Source organism: Carcharodon carcharias, chromosome 12 (assembly GCF_017639515.1).
Source record: "Carcharodon carcharias isolate sCarCar2 chromosome 12, sCarCar2.pri, whole genome shotgun sequence".
Taxonomy (NCBI): Eukaryota; Metazoa; Chordata; class Chondrichthyes; order Lamniformes; family Lamnidae; genus Carcharodon; species Carcharodon carcharias.
Genome location: NC_054478.1, coordinates 104992992 through 105016558, shown reverse-complemented (window position 1 = coordinate 105016558; position 23567 = coordinate 104992992). Strand labels below are relative to the sequence as shown.

General features: G+C 39.3%; 1 protein-coding gene across 2 annotated transcripts in view; it reads left to right on the top strand.

Moving 5' to 3' along the window:
- Positions 1-23567, top strand: part of sf3b1 (splicing factor 3b, subunit 1) — a 55679-nt gene that overhangs the window by 14817 nt on the left and 17295 nt on the right. Inside the window, exons 2-16 of one of the 2 annotated variants that reach the window (XM_041200472.1) lie at positions 2508-2683; positions 3548-3649; positions 4174-4288; positions 7626-7705; positions 7832-7996; positions 9522-9831; positions 12769-12984; positions 13629-13750; positions 14871-15068; positions 16360-16461; positions 16543-16722; positions 19298-19384; positions 19499-19769; positions 20013-20158; positions 20711-20857. In XM_041200472.1, coding sequence (XP_041056406.1) covers positions 2508-2683; positions 3548-3649; positions 4174-4288; positions 7626-7705; positions 7832-7996; positions 9522-9831; positions 12769-12984; positions 13629-13750; positions 14871-15068; positions 16360-16461; positions 16543-16722; positions 19298-19384; positions 19499-19769; positions 20013-20158; positions 20711-20857 — 2417 coding nt within the window. Of the gene's footprint in view, positions 1-2507; positions 2684-3547; positions 3650-3846; positions 3929-4173; positions 4289-7625; positions 7706-7831; positions 7997-9521; positions 9832-12768; positions 12985-13628; positions 13751-14870; positions 15069-16359; positions 16462-16542; positions 16723-19297; positions 19385-19498; positions 19770-20012; positions 20159-20710; positions 20858-23567 lie in introns of those variants that run through there. The other variant, XM_041200473.1, reaches the window with a different exon arrangement.

The following is a 23567-nucleotide window of genomic DNA, read 5'->3' as shown; positions in this document are numbered from 1 at the left end:
CTGCAGACCCAGTCTGGTACCTATTGTCCTTCAGGACTTGGCCTGCTTAGGCAGTAGTAGTGCTACCAAGCTATGTTTGGTAATGGACATTGAAGTCTCCGCCCAAGGTGCATTCTGTGCCCTTGCTACCTTTAATGCATCTTCAAAGTCGTGCACAACATGAGAACGCTCAGATTTGTTAGCAGAAGAAGGGCAGTAAGTGGTAATGAACAGAAAGTGTTCTTGCCTATGTTTGATTGCCATGAGATTTTGAGGTCCGGACTCAGTGTTGAGGATTCCAAAGGCTTAATGGCTGTGTACTACAGTGCCACTCTCTCTAGCAGGTCTGTCCTGCTGGTGGGACAGACTGTACCCAGGAATGGTGATGAACGAATCCGGAACATTGTCTAAAAGGTATAATTCTGTGAATGACTATGTCACGCTGCGGCTTGACTAGCCTTTGGGACAATTCTCCACATTTTGATGGAAGTCTCCAGATGTCAGTGAGGATTTTACAAGCCGTGAGCCTTTGTTACAAGGATGAGAAATTTATGCCATTTGGTGAATTTCCAACTTTTCAAGAATGGAATTCTTCCCTTGGAAATGATTTTCCGATCTCCGTCTTTCTGTACCTCAATCTTGTGCTTTTGACCAATCCCTGAAGTACGGGCAGCCCAGGCACAATTCGTGAACTCCAGAGTGAGAATAGACCAGAAAACAATCGCAGCTCACGCCCAGACCTGACTCCCAACTGTCGCTATTCAACATTGTGCCAGCTTGGACATGGCTGCCATCACTTATCCCACCGGGAGGGCATGCTTTGCTGCTGGCTGCTTGGTGGAGCTGCAGACTCCGGCAAGTGTGGTGGATGGTGGGGAGGGAGGAGAGAGCAGCTGACCATACAATAGCTGACCTCTTGTTGTAGTTAATTGCAGCTGTTTTTCAGTCACAATGCCCTGGACATCAAGGGGCGCGGCTGAGTATTGCTGTAAAGCTGTTGGAAAGGCCAGGCTGCCAAGTGAGTGGGAAGGGAGGAGGGTTAGGGAAGAGGGGTGCTGAGTGGAGGCAACGGAGTTGGGAAGAAGGGCTGCTGAGTGAGTGGGGATGGAGGTTAGGAATAGAGGCTGCTGAGTGAGTGGGGGAGGGCTTTGGGAAGAGGGACCGGTGTGGGTCGGGGTGAAGGGTGGTTGGGATGAGCGACAGCTGATGAGTTGGGGGGGGCAGGAGTTTGGATTGAGGGGTTGATGTTTGTGTGTGGGGGAGGGTGATTGGAAAGAGGGGCTGATTATAATGTGTGTGTTGGGGGTTGGGTGGGGGTAGAGTGGCTTCATTGAGTGTTCTGTCACTAGGAAATATAGAGAGCTTGGCTGAAACCTTCAAGGGTATATAAAATAATGTTTTTACAAAGTACTTCAAAAAACAGACTTTCATTTTTATATGATGTATTATATTTTGAACTTTAATATGCAAACTTTACAAACTGAATGTTATGCTGCTGCTTAATTGTTTTTGCTGGCATCTGGGGTTACCTTAATTTTGAAGAGTTTTTATTTTCGTTCATTGGATGTGGGCTTCACTGGCAAGGCTGTTATTTGTTGCCTATCCCTAACTGCCCTTGAGAAGGTTGTTGTGAGTATAAATGGGGTCACGCTGGAAAATAGTTTACGAAGCACTGCAGTAGTCCTTTGCTTCGCTTCTCATGTACGTAATCTAGTGACAGTGGCAGGTAGCCAAGTGAGGCTCTTAAGGCAGTAGAGCCCTCTTTTTTGATTTTGCAGATTTTACATGCAGAGGAAATGACTTCATAGTGGGAGGTCGGAAGCTCAGCAATAGCAAATGAAAAGACTGCCGTATTTCCATATTGCAGCTTTGCCATTGAGTTCTTAAATAGCGGAAACAGATGTCTCTGATGTCTGTATGCATATTATTTTATAGCCGCTCCACACACATGAATGGCAGCTGCGATGCCTTCCTGCCGCTCCATTGATTTAGCCATGCCGGCCTTCATTGTAAAGAGCTGCGATTATTGTGCTCTCGCCTTGGGAACTCATTCATCTTCACTAATTAGATCGCAGTGTGGAGACATCCTGTTAATTGGCTGCTTCCTGTAAAATTAGGCCATCGGACAAACATCTGAAGTGTAAAACAAAAACAGAATTACCTGGAAAAACTCAGCAGGTCTGGCAGCATCGGCGGAGAAGAGCAAAGTTGACGTTTCGAGTCCTCATGACCCTTCAACAGTTCTGTGTTGAAGGGTCATGAGGACTCGAAACGTCAACTTTGCTCTTCTCCGCCGATGCTGCCAGACCTGCTGAGTTTTTCCAGGTAATTCTGTTTTTGTTTTGGATTTCCAGCATCCGCAGTTTTTTGTTTTTATATCTGAAGTGTAAATGTGTGGGGTTGAGAACCAAAAATGATTCCCATTCAGCCCCAATGTATTTTCCATGGACAAGTACAAAAGTGTCAGTGGACCTTCGAAAAATTATTGATTCACTTGTAACTACTTTGATTTTTTTCCTTTTCCAAAGATATTGAGGCACAGATCAGAGAAATCCAGAACAAGAAGGCAGCTCTTGTTGTAGAAGGTGATGCCGATGGAGTTGGTCTTGATTCAACTGGTTACTATGATCAGGAGATCTATGGTGGAAGTGACAGCAGATTTGCAGGATATATGACATCAATTCCTGCAAATGAACAAGAAGAGGTGAATAACTTTGCTTAAAATACCTATATTCAGTTACAATCTATTGTATTAACATTGTTGTTCAATCACAATTCGTTTCCAGACCTTTTTTAAATTGTATTCACTGAAATAATTTACTAGTTGAAGTGCTATTTATGAAAATTGGAAACAGATAGTGTGAGGCATGCCATCTTAATTGATATCCTGAAATTTTAATTTTTTCCAGAAAAAACAGAAAATAGTCTTCTAATTATTTGATGGTCTGATGGACCACTTGGAGTGATTTTTTCACTCTTTGGTTTACTGTCAAGCTTGAATTGGGACATACTATATGGGTTAATGTTTAATGGAATTTAACAAAAAGGTATTTGGGCACCTTCGGTTTGTTTGCTTTGCTGAATGATAGACCGTGATCAAATGACAAAGTGGGACTGTATCCTGACCTGATAGTAGGAAATGGTGAAGAATAGTAATTTTATTCAGCCCATGTTTTAAATACAATTTTAAATAGTTATCATAGCTGTTCTCCAGAACAATCCAAAATAAAACCCACTTTATTATTCTTCCTACCAACCTTTTATAACTATAACTTTGGCAGTATTTAAACTTTCTAAGATGTTTTGCAACCAACTTTGCAAGTATTTTGATCCTTGGCAGAATCCTGGATATTAGCAATATCTCTCAGATGAAGTTGACATTGTAGAGATATGATAACCAATTGTTCCTTGCACCCAATTGTGCAAAAGATTCTGTTTTTAAGGAGGAATAAGAGCAAAACAAAGCTAAACAAATGCTTTTTTGTTTAAAAGCTGAAGTAAAAGGAAAATGGATTCATCACCAGAAAAGGAGTATTTCACTTTATATTATATATGTTTGCTTTCATAGGATGATGATGACTATTCGTCTCCAAGTTTGCTTGGTCAGAAGAAGCCTGGCTATCATGCACCAGTGGCGTTACTGAATGATATACCACAGTCAAATGAACAGGTAGAATTGTGTTCCACTCAATTTTTTGTGATTATTGACCATTTCTTTAGTGCTAGACTGAGAAGCAAAAACTTCCTTTGCTTCCACTTGTTGGAAATTCTTTTCAATATTTAAATTCTGTGTAGATTGGCAGATATGCAAACCTGTCTACCATAAACCTGCAAATGGAATGGGCAATAGATGTCATTCTTTTTCAGCGATGCCCATAAAGAAAAAAAAGGTTTTGTTTTCATCTTTTTTGGAAGTTCAGCCTCTCATGATGAGAAAATTTCCATTCAGGCAAGATTGCTCAAATCATTTACAAATATATCGTTCTTTATAAAAACTGTTGGGACTATTCGCATTTTGGATACTTGGTTTCTTTATGAGCAGAATATTTCTATACAACCTTTGATATATTTTCCAGTAAATAAATGGGCTGTGAAAAATGGTAATTTGAGCCAGCATATTAGATAAAATTTAAGATTTTGTAAGTTTACTGCTTAATTTAGTTATTTACACCTGTTTTTACTTTGTGTATTTAGTATGATCCATTTGCTGAACATCGGCCGCAGCGAATTGCGGAACGGGAAGATGAGTACAAAGCACGTAGGAGACAGATGATTATTTCCCCCGAACGCCATGATCCGTTTGCAGATGGTAATTTTTTCAGATTGTGCTGCTCTTCAACGAGGGTGTATAACAGTTCAGCCCTTGAACTTTATTTACTATGCTTATTTTACAGTTTGAACTATTTAAAGCATCTTATTTTGAGAACTTGTTAAAATTAGATTAAATTATTAAAGACACTTCAAATCTTGCATATCAGTACACAAATGCATGCAGGTATGCAACATGTGAAGGGTTACTTTTACCTGTGTTTTGTTGTCTACACAGCAGGCTGTTGAATCAGTGTAATTGAAAAGTTAAGTACTTAAAATGTGTTCGGGAGTGTATGCCCATTGCCTTCCACATTAAATTCATGAGACTTTCTTTTGTCTTAAAGGAGACTTGTTGGCTAAATTTTTTGTTCTTTTATGGAGTGAAAGATTGCTCATGGGGACTAGTGATAAGTTATTTTTTTCTGGAAGAATATAACATTTGTAAACCATACAAGAACAGCACTTTCAGCCCTGGTCTTTTGTGGAAGGCTGTGGTACATGTACAAAAATAATTACCTGAAAGATTAACTTTGAAACAAAAGGCCTTTCCAAATATATACTGAGGTTTGCTGGCCCACCAAACAAGCCATCTCCCATGGAACACCTTGCAAATGGAAATTATTAAATTGCTTTTACCCTGCCCCGTTCATTCGGTCTACCAGTACTGATGAGATCAATTTCATACGGGTTCTTATATTCAATCTAGATGGACATCATCTTGTAGCATCTTCTAATCAGTTTTCAGTTTAATTATTTGTGAACCATGATTCAGCCAATCATTCTGAACAGTTGTCTCAAATCCAACTACAGATATTAAAAATCTCAAATTTGAGACTGGTCTGCAGTTGTGAAACTGGTTTAGGTGCATTGCTATCAAAAAAAGTTATTTTGGACACTTTTAATAATGCGGCACAACTTACTGCTAGAAAGCTGTGTAGTCCAGACATTAAATAATTAATTGTGCGCAGCTGTGTTTGAAAACTTTTCTGTAAAAAAAAATCTTAAATTAACTAGGTTGAATTTTTCAGAAAGCTTTCAATTGATGCATTGTGGTACAAGCTGCACACTTATGAATTGGCTTGCACATTCATCCATTACAGTAGTTGACAGAGTAACATTTCAATTTTAACAATCAGAATTTAATGCAAACTGTTAAATTGAAAGCTGCAAAATCTCTCTTTTGGACAAATTATTCAAAATTTTGATTTTCCCCTCTACTCCTTTACAGTTAACTAAAATGATTGGGCTTTTGTTTATTTTAAGTGGCAGTTTCCTCTAGAAAATGTTGCAAAGCATGGATTGTTGCAGAACTTTTTGAAGTATATCAATCCTTTGCTTCTGAGTGATATTCTCTTGATGAAAATAACACTTGAGTTTCCCCAATAATCTAGCACCTTCACCATGTAAGACATATAGATCAGGAGATACATTTCCAACCTTTTCCATGTTAGCTGGAGCCAGACTTGGACTCCTGACATTGGCCTCTGCTCCTGGGCTAGGGAGAATGAAGAAGTCAGTTATTACTCGTGCTTCTCAAAGCTATTCACTGACCTCACTGAAAAGCCCACATAGTTGAACATCGGATGATAACAGGATTGGCCTTTTTGCCACCTCCCACCTGTCCTTCCCTTCAGATCAACAGTAGACCTACGCATAATGAGTGGCCACCTGAGTGTGGTACAGCAGGGTATGCCTGTGGAACCATTCTTCTCCAAGAGTCTGTGGGTTTCCATAAAAAATAGAGAAAGAATGTTTGGAAACGGGAGAATCTGGCTGTTCCACAAGACCATAAGATGTAGGAGCAGAAGTAGGCCATTCAGCCCATCGACTCTGCTCCGCCATTCAGTGAGATCATGACTGATCTGATAATCCTCAACTGCACTTTCCTGCCTTTTCTCCATAACCTTTGATTCCCATACTGACTAAAAATCTGTCTCTCTCAGCCTTGAATATACTTAACAATCCAGCCTCTACAGCTCTGTGGTAAAGAATTCCACAGATTCGTTACCCTCTGAGTGAAGAAATTCCTCCTCATCTTTGTCTTAAATGGGTGACACCTTACTCTGAGATTATGCCCTCTGGTCCTAGGCTCTCCCACAAGGGGAAACAACCTCTCAGCGCCTAATTCCAGTTCTTGGTAAAGACAGATTTCCTTAAGTTCCTTTCTTTATCACAAATCTAGGTTGGAGCTTGTCATCCTCTGAATTAATTTGGAGTGGCCTTTTAGAAACTATTTTTAATGGTAGTTAGTTAGATGCTAGTCATGTGGTTGCTGCTGGGAGGCATAGTGGGCCAGATGGAAGTTTTGTTTTTTTCAGGTGATTGAGTTTACATTTAACAGTGAGACAGGAAGTATTGCTCTATGTAGTACATTTTCAGTTTAACTAGTGATGCAGGTTTAATTGAGAGAGGTATCAGACCTACAGTATGTATGTTTTATCAGGGATAGAATCTGACATTTTTGTAACTGTAATTGCTCTAAATATGTTTGCCGGAATTCCACGGGCCCATACTAACTGTCCTTAATTTCTTTCCTACAGCAGTACTGCTATGACAGTCCTGTCTGCATTCTTAAGGGTGCAGTGCAACAGATCGTGTGTAGGTTATGCTGAAAAAGTAAACCAAAAGGAAATCCAATGAAAATGGCAGTATGCCAGTGTAGCATGTTTTTAGACAAACCCCAACAGCATAATCCCAAATAAAAGTATCCTGTTGAAGTAACTTTTTATGCTTAAATAGTTGCATTTACAATTATTTTTTTAATATGGTTAATATTAAACAGGTAAAATTTGTTTTCTCCTAAGAAGTTTGTTAGTACACATATTGAGTGAGATTTTAAAAACTAACACAAGGTGTGATGTTTTGAATTTTAAAACCCTTTCCAAAGTGTTACTAATGGTAAAGAGATAATTTTCTAGGCTTCTGTTCTGCTGCTTGAAGTCAGAACTGCTGATGGACACACAGGCCCGCCAGTGTACGTATTCCGGAACATCAACGAAGGAAAACCAACAATAGTGGACACTTAAATGTGTTTTGATGTCTTGCGTATGATTTGCTTATAACTGCACTTAGGCATTTATTTTTAGATTGTTGTAATTATTACTGTTTGTATTCAAGCAGGTTAAATTGACCATCAGGTTGCTTCTCTGTAAGTTGCTGTGATTTGAACAAATATAAAAATTGAGAAGTCAGCAATTTTAAACTTAAAAGTTGAACCAAAATAAACTGTAGATTGTTAATGCAAAAATATCACAACTAGATAAAATGAAATTGACTTTTCTCTTATGTTTGCACTAATTGTTTTCTGGTCTATTCTCACTATTTTTGTCCCTCAGGTGGAAAGACACCAGATCCTAAGGTCCATGCCAGAACTTACATGGATGTTATGCGAGAACAGCATTTAACAAAGGAAGAGGTAATGCACTTTCTTGGGTTGAAATGTTAGTTTTGCATATGTGTAGCACCTCATCTATCCATGTAAAATGGTAGCAACTTGGTTTTATGTTAAACTTTGGTTGATCTTTGTGTTTGTTTATTTCAGCGGGAAATAAGGCAACAGCTAGCTGAGAAAGCTAAAGCTGGAGATCTTAAGGCAGTCAATGGATCAGCTCAGCAGCCTGCTAAACGCAAGCGTCGGTGGGATCAGACAGCAGATCAAACTCCTAGTGCCACACCCAAGAAAGTATCCAGCTGGGACCAAGCAGAGGTGAGAGGGAGGGCTAACCTTCCCCCTAACATAAAAGCAAAATACTGCAGATGCTGGAAATTTGAATTAAAGCAGAAAATGATGAAAATATTCAGCAGCATCTGTGGAGAAAGAAACAGAGTTAATGTCTCAGTTTGCTAACCTTTCATCAGAATTCTGGCCTGAAACATTATTTCTCTTTCCATAGATGCTGTTGGGTATTTCTGTTTTAGTTTTTTCCTCTTCGCCTTTCTCCTCTTAAGTGATTCCACAAGTGTTGACAGTCCTTATTCATGTGAGGGAGGTTTCGTCATATGTGAACCATGGCAGAGTATGCTGGTGGGTATTTGAATATTTGAAGGTCATAAAATTTGAGCCAGATTGTGTTGTCCTTGCGGAGGTTGCTGAATAGTGACCAGAGCCATAAAGCTAAGCTAACTTTTGTCCAGGCTTGATGCACTTACGTGCAGATTAACTAACTCAGAACGTATCAGAGATTGAAACTGACTTCCTCCCAGTTTTAATGCCTAATGTGCCAATGGGCGGCAAACTTATTCGCTAGCCAGTGGAAATGGTAAAAGAAGTTTTGTATGGTATACTCCTTTCATGCTTTATTAACATGATCTTTTAGGCTCAATAAGGTTTATTTGTAACCAGTACTTCTGTTTTCCCTCCCCAAATCATTTTGTAGTCTGAACCTTCTTTGATCCATCCATCCTTAGGTTGCAGCTACAGGGCCCAAGTGGGCAGGGCAGGGGGTGTAGCGAGTATTACTTGAACAGGAATGTAGTTACTTTATCTATTTATCCTTATTTTCTTTTGAAATACTCTTTAAAGATTTCTTTAATGGCGGATAGATTAATTTCTCCTCTCCTCTTAAAAACCCACCAGTTTGAGGCTGAACTTGGTGGACTATTTTCTCAGGTAATTAGACAATTTTAAGTATAAGTTTAAATTACTTCTTAAGTCGAATGCATTAATTACCGGAAAAAAATGTCAACAGTTGTTAGCTGGTTTCCTTTCAGTTTTCATTTATCAAATCAAGCCAAACTTTCTAATTGTTGAGCCAACCATTTAGCAAGCTGCGAGAGAATTACTGAAGCTTCATCACCCTCACCTCCAGTAGTTTTTGTACTTAGCGTTCATTTTTACCTACGGGAACTACAATGCTCTGTCAGGAGACCATGATTGATACAGCAGTGTTCCTCTTTGGTTCACAAACCAGGAGGGTGACCTGCTCTTTCGCTTTTTCACCTCCCAGCAACCTTCAGGTTACAAGTACCTTTGGAAACACCAATGTAAATCCCAGCGTAAATTGAGGCGCTGGTCAATTGATAATCCAATTGCTTCCATTTGATTGCTAAATCAACCTTTGGATGCTATACTTAGCTGCAGATTCAAATTCTTACACTGTAAAGCAAGCAATTTGTGAAGTTCCTATTTTTACGATCTGTGTTATTGCGCATTATCCAGTGAAAGTTTATTTGGCAATAGTTAATAAGTCCACATTGATAAATTTAACTTATTTACATATTTTCTTTTGTAGACTCCAGGCCATACTCCTGGACACACACCTGGACATACACCTGGACACACTCCAGGGCACACCCCTGGTCACACACCTGGAAACACTCCTTCTCAGAGCCGCTGGGATGAAACACCTGGTCGTTCAAAGGGTAGTGAGACTCCTGGCGCAACCCCCAGCTCCAGAATGTGGGAGCCCACTCCTAGTCACACACCAGCAGGGGCTGCTACACCAGGACGTGATACACCTGGGCATGCTACACCAGGTCATGGAGGCGCGACTTCCAGTGTGCGCAAAAACAGATGGGATGAAACTCCAAAAACAGATAGGGGTGAGATTAATTTTCTGTGAGCAAAATTGCATTTCTTCTCTAGTGATTCATGTTGAAGTAAATTATTAAGGAAAATATGGCTGTTCAAACTTCTCTGGAATATTTTTGTGCATATTAGTTTGAGATCATAAAGATTTCAAAACTCAACGCAATTACTTTAATTGAGTGTACTAACATATACTGATAGAAACGGAAATGATGGAATTAATACCATAATATGTCCTACTGTGAAAAGGCTAAATATTTTTTCGGTTATTAAGATGTAAAATTATCAAGCTGGTGGATTCCTTCTGGAAGTCAGCATATTGGGAAAGTCTCATGCATTCAGTTAATTAATTCAAAGCGTTTTTTTCTTTCCAGTTTGAGCTACTTGCATGTCTCCCAATTGCCTTGACTCCTTGTGGGGATATTACCACTGAACCTGATCCTACCAACTACTGCCATAGATACTAATGCATTTGAAACAGGGGCCATAGGTTAGAAATTAGTCATATGAAGTTACAATGAATTTTCTTTTCCCTAACCAGCGAAATTATTCCAATTAGAGCTCTGAACTTTTTTACAATTCAGATCAACCAATTCATGGTAGATTAGGGATCAAATCTGGGACTGTCTTTGTTGACCTTCAGAATGGTTGACCTACTCTTTGGATAACTTTGCCGAAGCATCAGACAACCAAAATGTTTGACTGCAACATAACTTATCTTTTTCAGCTTTTTCACCAAAGTCAGTTAGTCACTAGCTGTCACAAGGCTGATGATTCTTTTAAAAAATTGTGTTCAGAAATGTAAGCATATTTGGCCATTCAAAAACACATCTCTAAATGGCTTGTGAATTTGGTAGTTGTAAAATTCAGATGTTTAGATTTTCTATACTAAAAGAGATAGATGGAAACCAATTAAAAAGCAAAATACTGCAGATGCCAGAAATATAAAATAAAAACTCAAAATCCTGTAAATACTCAGCAGGTCAGGTGGTAGCTGTGGATACAGTAACAAGAGTTAATACTTAAGATTAATGAAAGGTCATCGACCGGAAACGTTTACTCTGTTTTTCCTTCCACAGTTGATGCCTGACCTGCTGAGTATTTCCAGCATTTTCTGGTTTTATTACATGAAAACCAGTTGTCTTTTCCACAACAACTGAATTATCCCAGTAAGTTTGGTGGTTTACTAGGACTTTACGGTAGTACAAAACTTGAGTATTGCTGAAAAAATACTTTATGAATTGATTTTCTTCAAATCAATTAAGTTGTCTTTTCCAAATAAGATGTTAATTTTGTCCAATATTTTGCTGAGAGTATCATCATGATATAGATTTGAGAAATAAATTGAATACGTATGTTATAGTCCCCAAAATTAAAGATCTAAAAGGACCAGAGCAGAAGCACAATAATATTGGAAGAATTAAAACTATAGCCGGAGAAACAGTTAAGTTAGTCTGACAAGAGAGCAGACAGAGTTGATCTTAGTAAGAGGGAATTTTCATAGTGGATGGGGGCTCTATTTCTCAAAGATTTGAATGAAAGAGAAACGTATAAAGCCCGCTTTGAGTAACATGAAAATGCCAAAACTTGAAAATGTGCAGTAAAATGTGATGTGCTAAAGTCTGTTCTTAATTGTTTCTCCAAACACTTTTTTTAAAAAGGAAGAAAATCCAATTGTATTTTTGAACCGTGTGTTTCTTACCTGATCAAACTAATATTTATACTGTGAGTGCTTTTAAAATTTCATGAAAATAGGCATACATCAATATACTCAAAGGTTATTAGGTCCATCATAGTTCCATTGTTAGTGCAATGTTGCCCCGCCCCCTAACAAATTGCTAGTGATGCTAATATATGTGTAAGGGGGAAAAAGGTGTTAAAAACTGACCAATTTGTGAAAAAAAATCTCTTTAAAAGTATTTCCCTGACTCCTTAAGACAACCAAACAAACTTGGAGAACTAGGTTACCCATGATGCATCACTAATTGCAGTTAACTATACCTTTCTCTGAAATTATTGCTGCCAAATCAGCAACTTTGAACCAGGTTCCCTCAATTGCTATATTTTTCAAATGTCATACAACTGATCCATAGATACTTATAGTTAAGATAACTTTATAAAATTACTTAAATCACATTATTAGTCCTGCAAAGCCACTTGCTCCTTCTGACAGAATAGTTTCCAAGCACATTCAGCCCACCAGCCAAGCCTTTTGCACTCTAGTTCTTTGAACTCAAGTCTTAAACTACAAACTCAAGGAACCAGAAATGACATTTGGGACTTCATGATTAAGTATTCTTGGTTATTGATTACTCAATGGAGCTGCAGGATTGAAATCTCCGTTGGTATATATTGATAACTGAGATAGAATTGATGAATGGTACTGTAGTAATTAGAAGAAAACATTTCTAAATATTCTGTACAGATCAACCAGCATCTGAAAGGACAAATAATATTTTATATGGAGTTCATTTATCAGAGCTTAGATGATCTTAAAGGAAAGTTTCTATCTGACACGTTAACTCGTCTTCCAAGGATGGGGACAGCAGCTGTGTTTCTCGTAGTAAAATAAAAATGTAACCGACATTACAACCCATTCCAACAGTAAATAAAGATCACCCATGCTCAGTCTATCATATCGCTCAGGAGGCTATCCAGCTGTATCTTGAAACTGCTTGTGTTATCTTTCCGCTTTGTTTTTAACTCAACCATCCATGTCTCTGTTTAATTGGTATCAATTGGATTGGTATTAATGATTCTTAAACTAGTTGTAGATTTTTACTTGGTTTGTGCAAATAGAGTAGGTGCCATCATGTTAATATTGAATAATATTTCTTTAACAGTTATTGTGACTTTTTTAAGGTGATGTAGAACAAGAAATTTTCCTGAATGGTTTCTGCTTTCAAAGTGTCAATCTTGGGTACTTGTTCACTATTTAATTTCTTATTTAGAAACGCCGGGACATGGCAGTGGCTGGGCTGAAACACCACGGACAGATCGTGGAGGTGACTCTATAGGTGAAACTCCAACCCCTGGTGCAAGCAAAAGAAAGTCTCGTTGGGATGAAACACCAGCTAGTCAAATGGGTGGCAGTACTCCATTGCTTACCCCTAGTGGAATTACACCAAAAGGCACACCGGCAATGGCTATGGCAACACCAACACCAGGTATGTGGTGATGAAGCAAAAGCTGTATTTTCACTGAGTATACATTTATAGAATACTTCTGATATAAAATGCTGTATTTTTAATTTTATCAGATAGTTAGACCGTAGTTCAGTAACCACCAGTGACCCTTTTGGTGCTCTCCCACATGGTCTATTTCCTTGTCTGAGTCTAGATGATGGAGGGGAGGGAGGCAACACTGTTGAGGTTGGTCCTGCTCTCATCCTTGTGCAAACGCACACTTGTAATGGGGATTGAGCTAGTGGTATGATATTGGCTCAATAAATTGCATTATTTAACAGTTAAGGAGCATGGAATAAGTTAGTTGAACTACCAAATCAATTTATTTCTAATTTAAAATTGGAACCAGCAAAAAGTATGGTGTAAGGTCAGGTGCTTTACAAAAGATCATTTTTCAATACTGATATTTAAAGAGATAATATCATAAACAGTGGCATTTAAGCATTTTTTCCCCCTATCAAATAAGAACAAACTCTGGGAACTAAACTAAATTACAGATTGTGGAAAGGACAGAATTCTACAAAGGTATTGTACTCTGTTAATAAGAGTAGAATGTATTTAACCTTTCATGTTCAGGTAAACTTTAGAGAAAAGTATTTAAATATCTAAATAATTCAACTTTTTAGGTCATTTGATGAGTATGACACCTGAACAACTACAGGCATGGCGTTGGGAGCGTGAAATTGATGAAAGAAATCGCCCACTTACAGATGAGGAACTGGATGCAATGTTCCCTGAAGGCTATAAGGTAACGCAGTGTAAACCTGATGCGCTATCTGCATTCTGTAATGACATTTCATTTTTAAATTCATTACCGGATGAAGCTGTGTCCTCTTAGAACTTATTCAGTGGAGGAGAGAATACTGTTGAAGTTACCTGAGCCAATGACAGGAATATCTGTCATAAATAAAAGTGTATCTTTATTAAGGATGAGTACTGTTGTTCACTTGGTATTGTTGGTAATGCACAGGTTGAATAACATTAAATTAAAAACACAGTTGCCAAATAAAACTGTGCAGATTGAAGCTAGTATTGCTTGACATTGTGGGCTAGTTATTCAGATTGCTAATTTTTTACTTAAGTTGCTGCGCTCCCACCAAAGAGCTTTTCTTCCTATATTTTGGGGGGCTGCCCCATCCAGGTGTCGCATTCTGGCCTATAGGCAATTAACCTCAATCTAGGCTAGCTTTCACTCAGTGCTGCAATATGCACCATGTCCTAGGTAGCCACCATTTGAATCATAACTTTGCGCAACTGGCTGTCCATTTCTTGGGTGCATCAGTTAGAGGCAAGCTGGTGGCATTAACTATACGAGCAGATTTTGAATAATGGCAATTGGGTGACTTTGAGAGATTGAGATTGGGGGGGCTGCATTTTCTTACAACAATAATTACTTCTAAATGAGGCTTCTATAATTTATTCATTCCTGGACAATGGTGTTGTTCTATTTAAGGGTATATCTCTGGGGAAATGGGAGTTGGGTTTTGAAGAGGGTGCAAAATGAATGCCAAGTGAACCACTCAAATGTGAGCCTAACCAAATACTATCATTACAGTCTTCATTCACAGCAGAAGAGTGATATGACTCAGTTGTAAGTGGTGTGTTGTTGGCAGCATTTTGCAAAAGGTATTCAGTATTTTCTTCTCAGTTCAGTAACTGCCAATGAAACGGTGAAGAATTGATTTGTAATGATATTGGCCCTGGTTTTAAAATTTGAATACATGGTCACTGAGTGCTGTTACCCCAAAAAACATTGAAACTGAAACTGGTTTGTGCAGAGGAAATGTTGTTAATCTTATTTTGTTATATCTAAGTATTACCATCATTTATTCAGTGAATATAAATAGCTTTCTTTTAAATGCTCTCAGGTTCTTCCGCCTCCAGCTGGTTATGTCCCAATCCGAACACCCGCTCGTAAACTGACTGCAACCCCAACACCACTTGGAGGCCTAACTGGATTCCACATGCAGTCTGAAGAACGCTCTGCAAAGAATATGAATGACCAGCCTTCTGGAAACCTTCCATTCCTGAAGCCTGATGACATCCAGTACTTTGACAAATTGCTGGTAATTGTGGTTGAGAATTTTGTAGCTGTCGGATTTGCCCCAGTATAAACATGCGAATTACAGATTTTATCTGATAAAGAGTTTATAGCTTGTAAGTTACACTGATACCATACAGGTTGTATGATTGTCTTTTTGGAAGTGAAATAACCTCCTATTCTTGTCATGGTGTATATGGTTTGCACATAAAAATGCAGACTCACGAACTGAGTTGGAAATAATAAGTGTGAAACTTTCAACAGTTAAAATCCTTTTGTGTTGTCAGAAGGATGCTGTTGTTACGTCCCAGAGCACTAAATATGTAAGCGCTGCAATATGGTTACATCATCGAGATGAGAAAATTATACCAACATAATAACTTTGTACATCTTTGCAGCATTTGTCATATAAAGGACAACTTCTGCCTCGAGTGCTTTGTAAAATGGTCACTAAGCAGGAGGGGGAAAGTGAGTTAAGGAGTGGTTGTGAACGCACAGTCAAAGGCAAGACTTAAAAGGAATATTAGCAGATAGGGAATAGTGGTGGAGAAAGCTGGAGTCTGTAGTGAAGGGTGTGTGTAGGAAGATACAGTTCGAGGCAATTATTATAGATGTAGGTTGGCAAGACCAAGGAAGAATTTGAAGACTAGGATCTTATCTACTGGAGTTTGGTAAGGATGGAGCTGGTAATGGTGTTTGAGATGCTATATTCTGAACAACTTGTGTTTATGGAAGTAGCAGACAAACCTATCCTCAAGGTGATAGAGGCATTGGTTAGGTTCTTGGAAAGAAAGGCATTGGTTAGGTTCTTGGGGAGAAACAAAATATTTAGTTGGAAGAAAGCTGTTGCAGTAGTAGTTTGGATGTATTTTTTCTCCCTGATGCCCTAGTTTATTTGGTTGTATGTTTCGTCTCTAATCCAGATTGCTGTGAGTTTAAACTGCACTCCGGGTTATATAATCTAGGCTGACACAGTATTGAAGGAGTGCTGTGCCTTTCAGTTACCTTTTGTCAAAGCTGAAAAGCTCAAATTTCTCATGTCTTTGCTCATAGCTCAGTCTCTATTTTGACCAAATGAGAATATACAAAAGAAAATGCACCATGAAATGTTGGTTATTTGTACAATATTTCACAAGCCTGGTATGGATCCATTTACCTTTCAATCTAGGAGTGCTATGTACTGGCACACATTTTTGAAAAAATGTTGAGATAAGAATTCCAAGTGAGTTCTGTAGCTTTTCATGAAGGAAGTTTTGAGAAATCAGATTTAAAAGTTGCAGCACTGGACAGAAATATTTGTCATCTGTATTCATAAGGTTGAAGTTGATGAATCGACATTAAGCCCAGAGGAGCAGAAGGAAAGAAAGATAATGAAGTTGCTTCTGAAAATAAAGAATGGCACTCCACCAATGAGGAAGGTAAGCATAATTTCATTGTGTGTTTTAACTAGCTGTGTTATACTGGAGCAAATATAATTTTTTTTCTCTTTTTCTTTCAAGGCTGCTTTGCGTCAAATAACTGATAAAGCCAGAGAATTTGGAGCTGGTCCCCTGTTCAATCAGATTCTTCCACTGCTGATGTCCCCAACACTTGAAGACCAAGAGCGTCATTTGCTGGTTAAAGTTATTGATCGAATCCTGTATAAATTAGATGATTTAGTTCGACCTTATGTGCATAAGGTATGTTTATATTTAAGTTAAATTTTTATTATGAACAGTTTAAAGATATGAGATCGTAAAACATAAAAAAAATCTCTGTACATGGACAGCACTGGCAAGGTGCATTTATTACCTCTTCCTAATTGCCCAAGGTGATTAGGGAAATCACCTCCATGAGCCACTGCAGTCCTGTAGTGGTGTTTCCACAATAGTTTTAGGTAGGAAGGTCTGGAATTTGCCCAACACTGAAGAGACAGTGATAAATATTCTATTGGGATCATAAGTAAATTGGAGGTGGTTATGTTCCAATGACATTACTGCTCTTGTCTTTTTCAGTGATAGGAGTTGTAAAACTGGCACGTGCTGTCATTGTAAGCTTAGTGAGTTGCTGCAGTGCATCCTGTGGATAGCACACAGTTAAGTCATAGTTGCAGCAATGCTGAACCCATTGTGACAAGGCACTACTGAGCCATTTCTTAGGTATCGTGTAATCATAAAAATTTACAGCACAGAAGGAGGCTGTTAGGGCCATTATGTCTGTGCTAGCTAACGTGTAGCCATCCAGCCCAATCCCACTTTCCAGCTCTTGGTCTGTAGCCTTATAGGTGGCAGCACTTCAGGTGCATACCCAAGAAGTTTTCAAATGTTATGAGGGTTTCTGCCTCTACCACCCTTTCAGGCAGTGAGTTCCACTACCCTCTGGGTGAAAACATTCCCCTCAAATCCCCTTTAACCCACTACCCTAAATCTGTCACCTGGTTATGGACCCCTCAACCAAGGGGAGTAGGGCTTTCCTATCCATTGTATCTAGACTCCTCTTAATTTTATACATTTCAGTTAGGTCTCCCTGTAGTCCTCTCTGTTCCAAGGAAACAACCCTAGCTTATCCGATCTTACCTCCTAAATAAAATTCTCCAATCCAGGCAGCCCTCTCATAAATCTTCTTTGCACCCTCTCCAGTGCAATCACGTCTTTGCTATAGCGTGGTGACCAGACCTGAACGCTATGGCCTAACCAGTGTTTTATCCAGTTCCAGCAAAACCTCCCAGCTTTTATATTCCATGCCTTGGACAATAAAGGCAAGTATCTGTATGCCGCCTTAACCACCTTATTTACTTGTCCAGTCACCTTCAGGAATCTGTGGACGTGCATTCCAAGGTCCCTCTGTTTCTCTATACTTCTCAGTATCCTACCATTTATTGTGCATTTCCTTGCCTTGTTACCCTTCTCCAAATGCATTACCTCACACTTCTCCAGATTGCCACTGTTCTGCCTGTCTGAGTAGTCCTTTGATATCTTCTTGCCATCTACATCTTTCTTCATTATCAACCGCACGGCCAATTTTTGTACTGTCTGCAAACTGCTTAATCAGACTCCTTGCATTCAAGTCCAAATGTTTGATAAACATCACAAAAAGCAAGAGACCTAGTACCGAGCATTGCAGAACCTGCAGAGTTTCTTGTTTATTGCAACTGCACTTGGCAAGCAGTAGGTATTCCATCCTACTCCTGACCATTGTTTTCTCAATCACGGAGAGGCTTTGAGCAATCAGGAGGTGAGCCAAATGGTACAGAGTACCAAGCATCTATCTTGTTCTTGTAGCTTTGGATGTGTTACAGCTGGTTAATGATCAGGGTCTCTCTCGCACTTTCTTCCTCCCTCTCCCTTCTGATTGTTGGTGGGGATCTTGGTAATGATAGATAGACTTAAATCTTAAAACTGAATTGTTCTATTTTAAGACCTTTGCGCAAAGGAGGAAACCAAATTGATTAAGTTACATAATTAGACTGCAGTATCACCCTGTTGTATTCTTTGCAATGATTTTGCTCTGTATTCAAAAATGCAAATTTCAAATAATTTTTTTAAGTTCTTGGTGGCTCATTTACCAAATACACTTTCCAAATATTAAGTTGTGTCACCTGGACCAAAAGGATCATCGTTTTGATCTGTACTTTGTGCTGAAGTTCCAGATATCAGCCAGAAAGGAAACTGGGAGGGAACAGTTAACCTCAATGTCCCTGAGATAGGAACTGGGGAAATTAAGTTACAGGTGTTAAATAGTTTTGAAATGATCACTGGAGAATGCATTTGTGTGGATATTGGATGAAGACAGAATGGAGCTTGTCTGATTGCCTTCTAACATGTAAAAAGATTGGCTACATGGTTGAGATATCAAAGGCCTGCTGGTGCCTTTTGTGTGACCATGTAAGCATGAATCAATGCTGCCAATGTACAGGCAAGAAAATTGGTGTTGAGGGGATGGGTGAATTTATTGCTTTTGAAAAGAACTGTTGGATTCTAGGACTTTGTGTTTGGAAGTGAGAAAAGTACAAGAGCTGTTTATGATCTTTGTACACCTGGCATACAGCATTTTATTTCCTGAACTCTTAATTACTAAATTTTTTGTGGTCCTGCAAGGGAGGGGCAAAGATAACAGTCATATAATAGGATCCTTTAATGTGCTGTCTCATCGAATTATTGGTCATGTGGTCATGAGCTCTTTCTAATCTGGCTATTGAGTGGCAGTGAAGAGTATGCGCTACTTCAATATAATTGCTTTATTTATTAATAAAGATGAGTTGACATATTTTTACAGATTCTTGTGGTTATTGAGCCATTGCTGATTGATGAGGACTATTATGCCAGAGTGGAAGGCAGAGAAATCATCTCTAATTTGGCAAAGGTATGTATGGAGTCACTTACAATTTCTGTTGAATCCGGTATCCAATTCTCAAAAGAATTGATCTGCTTGTCTGTTGGCCTAATGTGTTTTTCCTTCTGTTCTGTGTATTTTTAGGCTGCTGGTCTTGCCACAATGATTTCCACGATGCGTCCTGACATTGATAACATGGATGAGTATGTGCGTAACACAACAGCTAGAGCTTTTGCTGTTGTTGCATCTGCTCTGGGTATCCCATCACTGTTGCCCTTCCTTAAAGCCGTGTGTAAGAGCAAGAAATCGTGGCAGGCTCGGCATACAGGAATCAAAATTGTGCAGCAGATTGCCATCCTTATGGGTTGTGCCATCTTGCCTCATCTGAGGAGCTTGGTTGAAATTATTGAACATGGTATGTATTGATGAAGTAAGAAAAGGTCTACAAATTTATCTGATCTGACAATAATAACTTTTGAGAAGCCATTTAGTAATCTGTACTTTAAGTAAATAATCTGATTTGAAATTTATAAATTTCTACATACAATCTACACTGCAAACTATATTTTTTATGGTTTTAAGTGGAGACTTTAGTTGAGTATGTCATAAGTTAAAAGGTTGTGTAAGTTGATCTTATGAATTGCTCCTTTTTTCATAGGTTTGGTTGATGAACAGCAGAAGGTTCGGACCATTAGTGCTCTGGCTATTGCTGCCTTGGCTGAAGCTGCAACCCCATATGGTATTGAATCATTTGACTCTGTTCTGAAACCATTGTGGAAGGGTATTCGTCAACACAGAGGCAAAGTAAGATTGTCTTCATGAGCATAATTTTACAACTCATTGTGTTTTTAACTGTTGACAATGAACAGATGTTGCTATATGATAACCAATATTCAATGGAATAATTGTATGCAAGTGAAAGTTATCTACCACCAAAGAACTTAAAGCAGTCAACCTTTTTTGATTTATATTTTTAGTACCTGTGATTGATTTCTCATGATGCGAAACAAGAGATGTGTTTATCTCTTTATTAAGATAAAGCTATATTAATGTGTCCAGATGCAAAATTTAAGCATTGAATTTGAAGATTTTTGAGATCTTCCCCATTTCATGCAATGAAGCAGCATGCATCAGAAATCTCTTCATTGATGTAGCCATTGGGATTTGTTAACCTTATCATACACTCCTCGTTCCACATAGAGAACCTTTGCAACATGCTTTCCCCAGTAGCAAAGCCACCAAAGGCAACGTTACCAAGTAAAAATTAGAATTTCTCAATTTTGTGATTAGAAGAGATTTGCATCAATGCTTCCACATCAATTTCTAACCATCTAATATGACTATTGTCTGTTCTAGGGTCTAGCTGCCTTTTTAAAGGCTATTGGATACCTTATTCCTCTCATGGATGCTGAATATGCTAACTACTATACTCGCGAAGTGATGTTGATCCTTATCCGAGAGTTTCAGTCTCCTGATGAAGAAATGAAAAAGATTGTGCTCAAGGCAAGTTTGTAATAATCAGATTGAGGATATTTTTTTGAATGTGCTCACTAACAACTTTCAGTATGATTGTAGATACTCAAGAAAACTAATGCTGTTCTAGGCTTTCCTTCTGTAGTTTAATTTCTTAGTTTTCAGCCCCTGGATGTGATTCTTTGAAATTCATTGTCCCATGAAATGTAATTTTTTTTGGATTGGGTGCCTCTGGCAAGGTCAGCATTTATTGCCCAAGCCTAATTGCTTTTGAGAAGGTGGTGAGCTGCCTTCTTGACCCACTGCAGTCCATGTGGTGAAGGCGCTCCCACAGTGCTGTCAAGTTTGGTGTTCCACAATTTTGACCTAGTGATGATGAAGAAAGACCTACATTTATATGGCACCTTTCATAACCACAGGATGTCCCATGGTGCTTTACAGCCAATTAAGTACTTTTAAAGTGTAGGCACTTGTAGAAAATGTGGCAGCTAATTTGCACACAGTTTATGTGGTGTTGATTGAAGTATAATTATTAGCCACAAAGCCATGGATAACTCCACTACTCTTCTTCGAAATAGTGCAGTAAGATCTTTTACATCCACCTGAGGGGGCCAGGTGGGGCCTCAGTTGAACATCTCATCTGAAAGACAGCACCTCCAACTGCCTCAGGATTGCACTGGAGTGTCAGCCTTGATTTTTTTGCTCAAATCCTAGAGAGGGAACTTGAACCTGCAACCTTCTAAGAAGCACAAGTGCTACCAACTGAGTCACTGAGGAAAGGCAATTTATTTCCAAGTGTAATTTGAACGCAGTGCTGTTCCCATACCCCATTTTTATTCTTTCATGGGATTTTGGTGCCACTGGTAAGGTGCCTGAGCCTAATTGCCTTTGAACTGAGCGGCTTGATGGGTCATCGCAGACGGCAGTTAAGAGTCAGCCACATTGCTGTGGGTCTGGAGTCCCATGTAGGCCAGACCAGGTGAGGGATGTTAGATTTCATCCACTAAAGGGAATTAGTGAACCAGTTCGGTTTTTAAAACAATCAATGTTAGTTGTCATGGTCACCATTACTGAGACTAGCTTTATACTCCGGATTTATTACTTGAATACAAATTCCATTGGCTGCTCTGGTGGGATTTGAGCCCGTGTCCCCAGAACATTAACGTGGGCCTCTGGTCCCAGCGACATTACCATTACATCACCGTCTTCCTCCTGCTGTGTGTGTTCTTCTGAGTAGTAGAGGTTGGGGTTTTGGGATTCTGTCAAAGAAACCTTTAACAAGTTGCTGCAGTGCATCTTGCAAATTGTACACAATGTAGCCATGATGTGCTGGTAGTGGAGGGAGGGAATGTTTAAGGTGGTGGATGAGCTGCCAGTCAAGCCAGTTGCTCCATCCTGGATCAGGTTGAGCTTTCTGAGTGTGATGGAGCTGCACCCATCCAGGCAATCATATTCCACCACACTCCTAACTATATCTTGTTGTTTATGGAAGGGATCTGGGGAGTGAGGTGGTGAGTCATTCATTGCAGAATTCCCTGCTTCTTGTAATCACAATAATAATGTGGCTTGTCCAGGTACGTTTCTGGTCAATGGTGAGCCCCAGGAAATTAGTGGTGGGATATTTGGCAATGATAATGTTAGTGAATGTCAAGGGGTGGTGGTTACATTATCTCTTGTTCGGAGTATTCATTGCCCAGTACTTGTGTGGTTTGAATGTTACTTGCCGCTTATCAGCCCAAGCCTGGATGTTGTCCAGATTTTGCCACATGCGGGCATGGGCTACCTTCTTAACAAAGCTGTCAGATGTGGCTCATTGGTAGCACTCTAGCCTCTGAGTAACAAGGTTCTGGGTTCAAGTCCCACTCCAGAGTTTGAGCACAAAAGACAAGGCTGTCACTCTAGTGCAGTACTGAGAGCCGATGAGATTTTAACTCAAGGCCCCACCTGCATGTTCAGGTAGATGTAAAAGATCCCATTACATTATTTCAAAGAAGAGCAAGGGTGTTTTCCCTGGTGGTCCTGGCCAATATTCAGCCCTCAATCGCATCATAATAACAGATTATCTGGTGATTATCACTTTGCTGTTTCTGGGAGTTTGCTGTGTGCAAATTGGTTGCTGTGTTTCCTACAATTCAACAGTGGCTACACTTCAAAAGTACTAAATTGACTAAAGCATTTGGAACGTCCTATGATTATGAAATATACTGTATAAATACAAGGTTTTCTTTATTAAGTTGCAAATGGAACTGAACACTGAGCAATCAGCAAGGAATATCCCCACTTCTGACCTTGTGATGGAGGGGAAGTCACTGATGGACATAGGCCATAACCTGAGGAACACCTGCAGTGATGTAATGGAGCTGAAATGATTGACCTGCAACAACCACACCCTTCTTCCTTGGTGCTCGATATAACTCCAGCCAATGGAGAGTTTTCCCCGATTCCCAATAACTTCAATTTTACAAGGACTCCTTAAAGCCACATTAGGTCAGCTGCTGCCTTGGTGTCAAGGGCAGGCAGACACACTCATCTCTGGAAATCAGCTCTTTTGTCCACATTTGGACCAAGGCTGTAGTGGGGTTTGGAGCTGTGAAATTCTGAGAACCCAAATTGAGCATCAGTGAGCAGGCTAATTATGAGTAAATGTAGCACTGTCAGTGACCCCTTTCATCACTTGGCTGATGATTGAGAGTAGATTGATGGAGTGGTAATTGGCTGAATTGGATTTATCCTGCTTTTT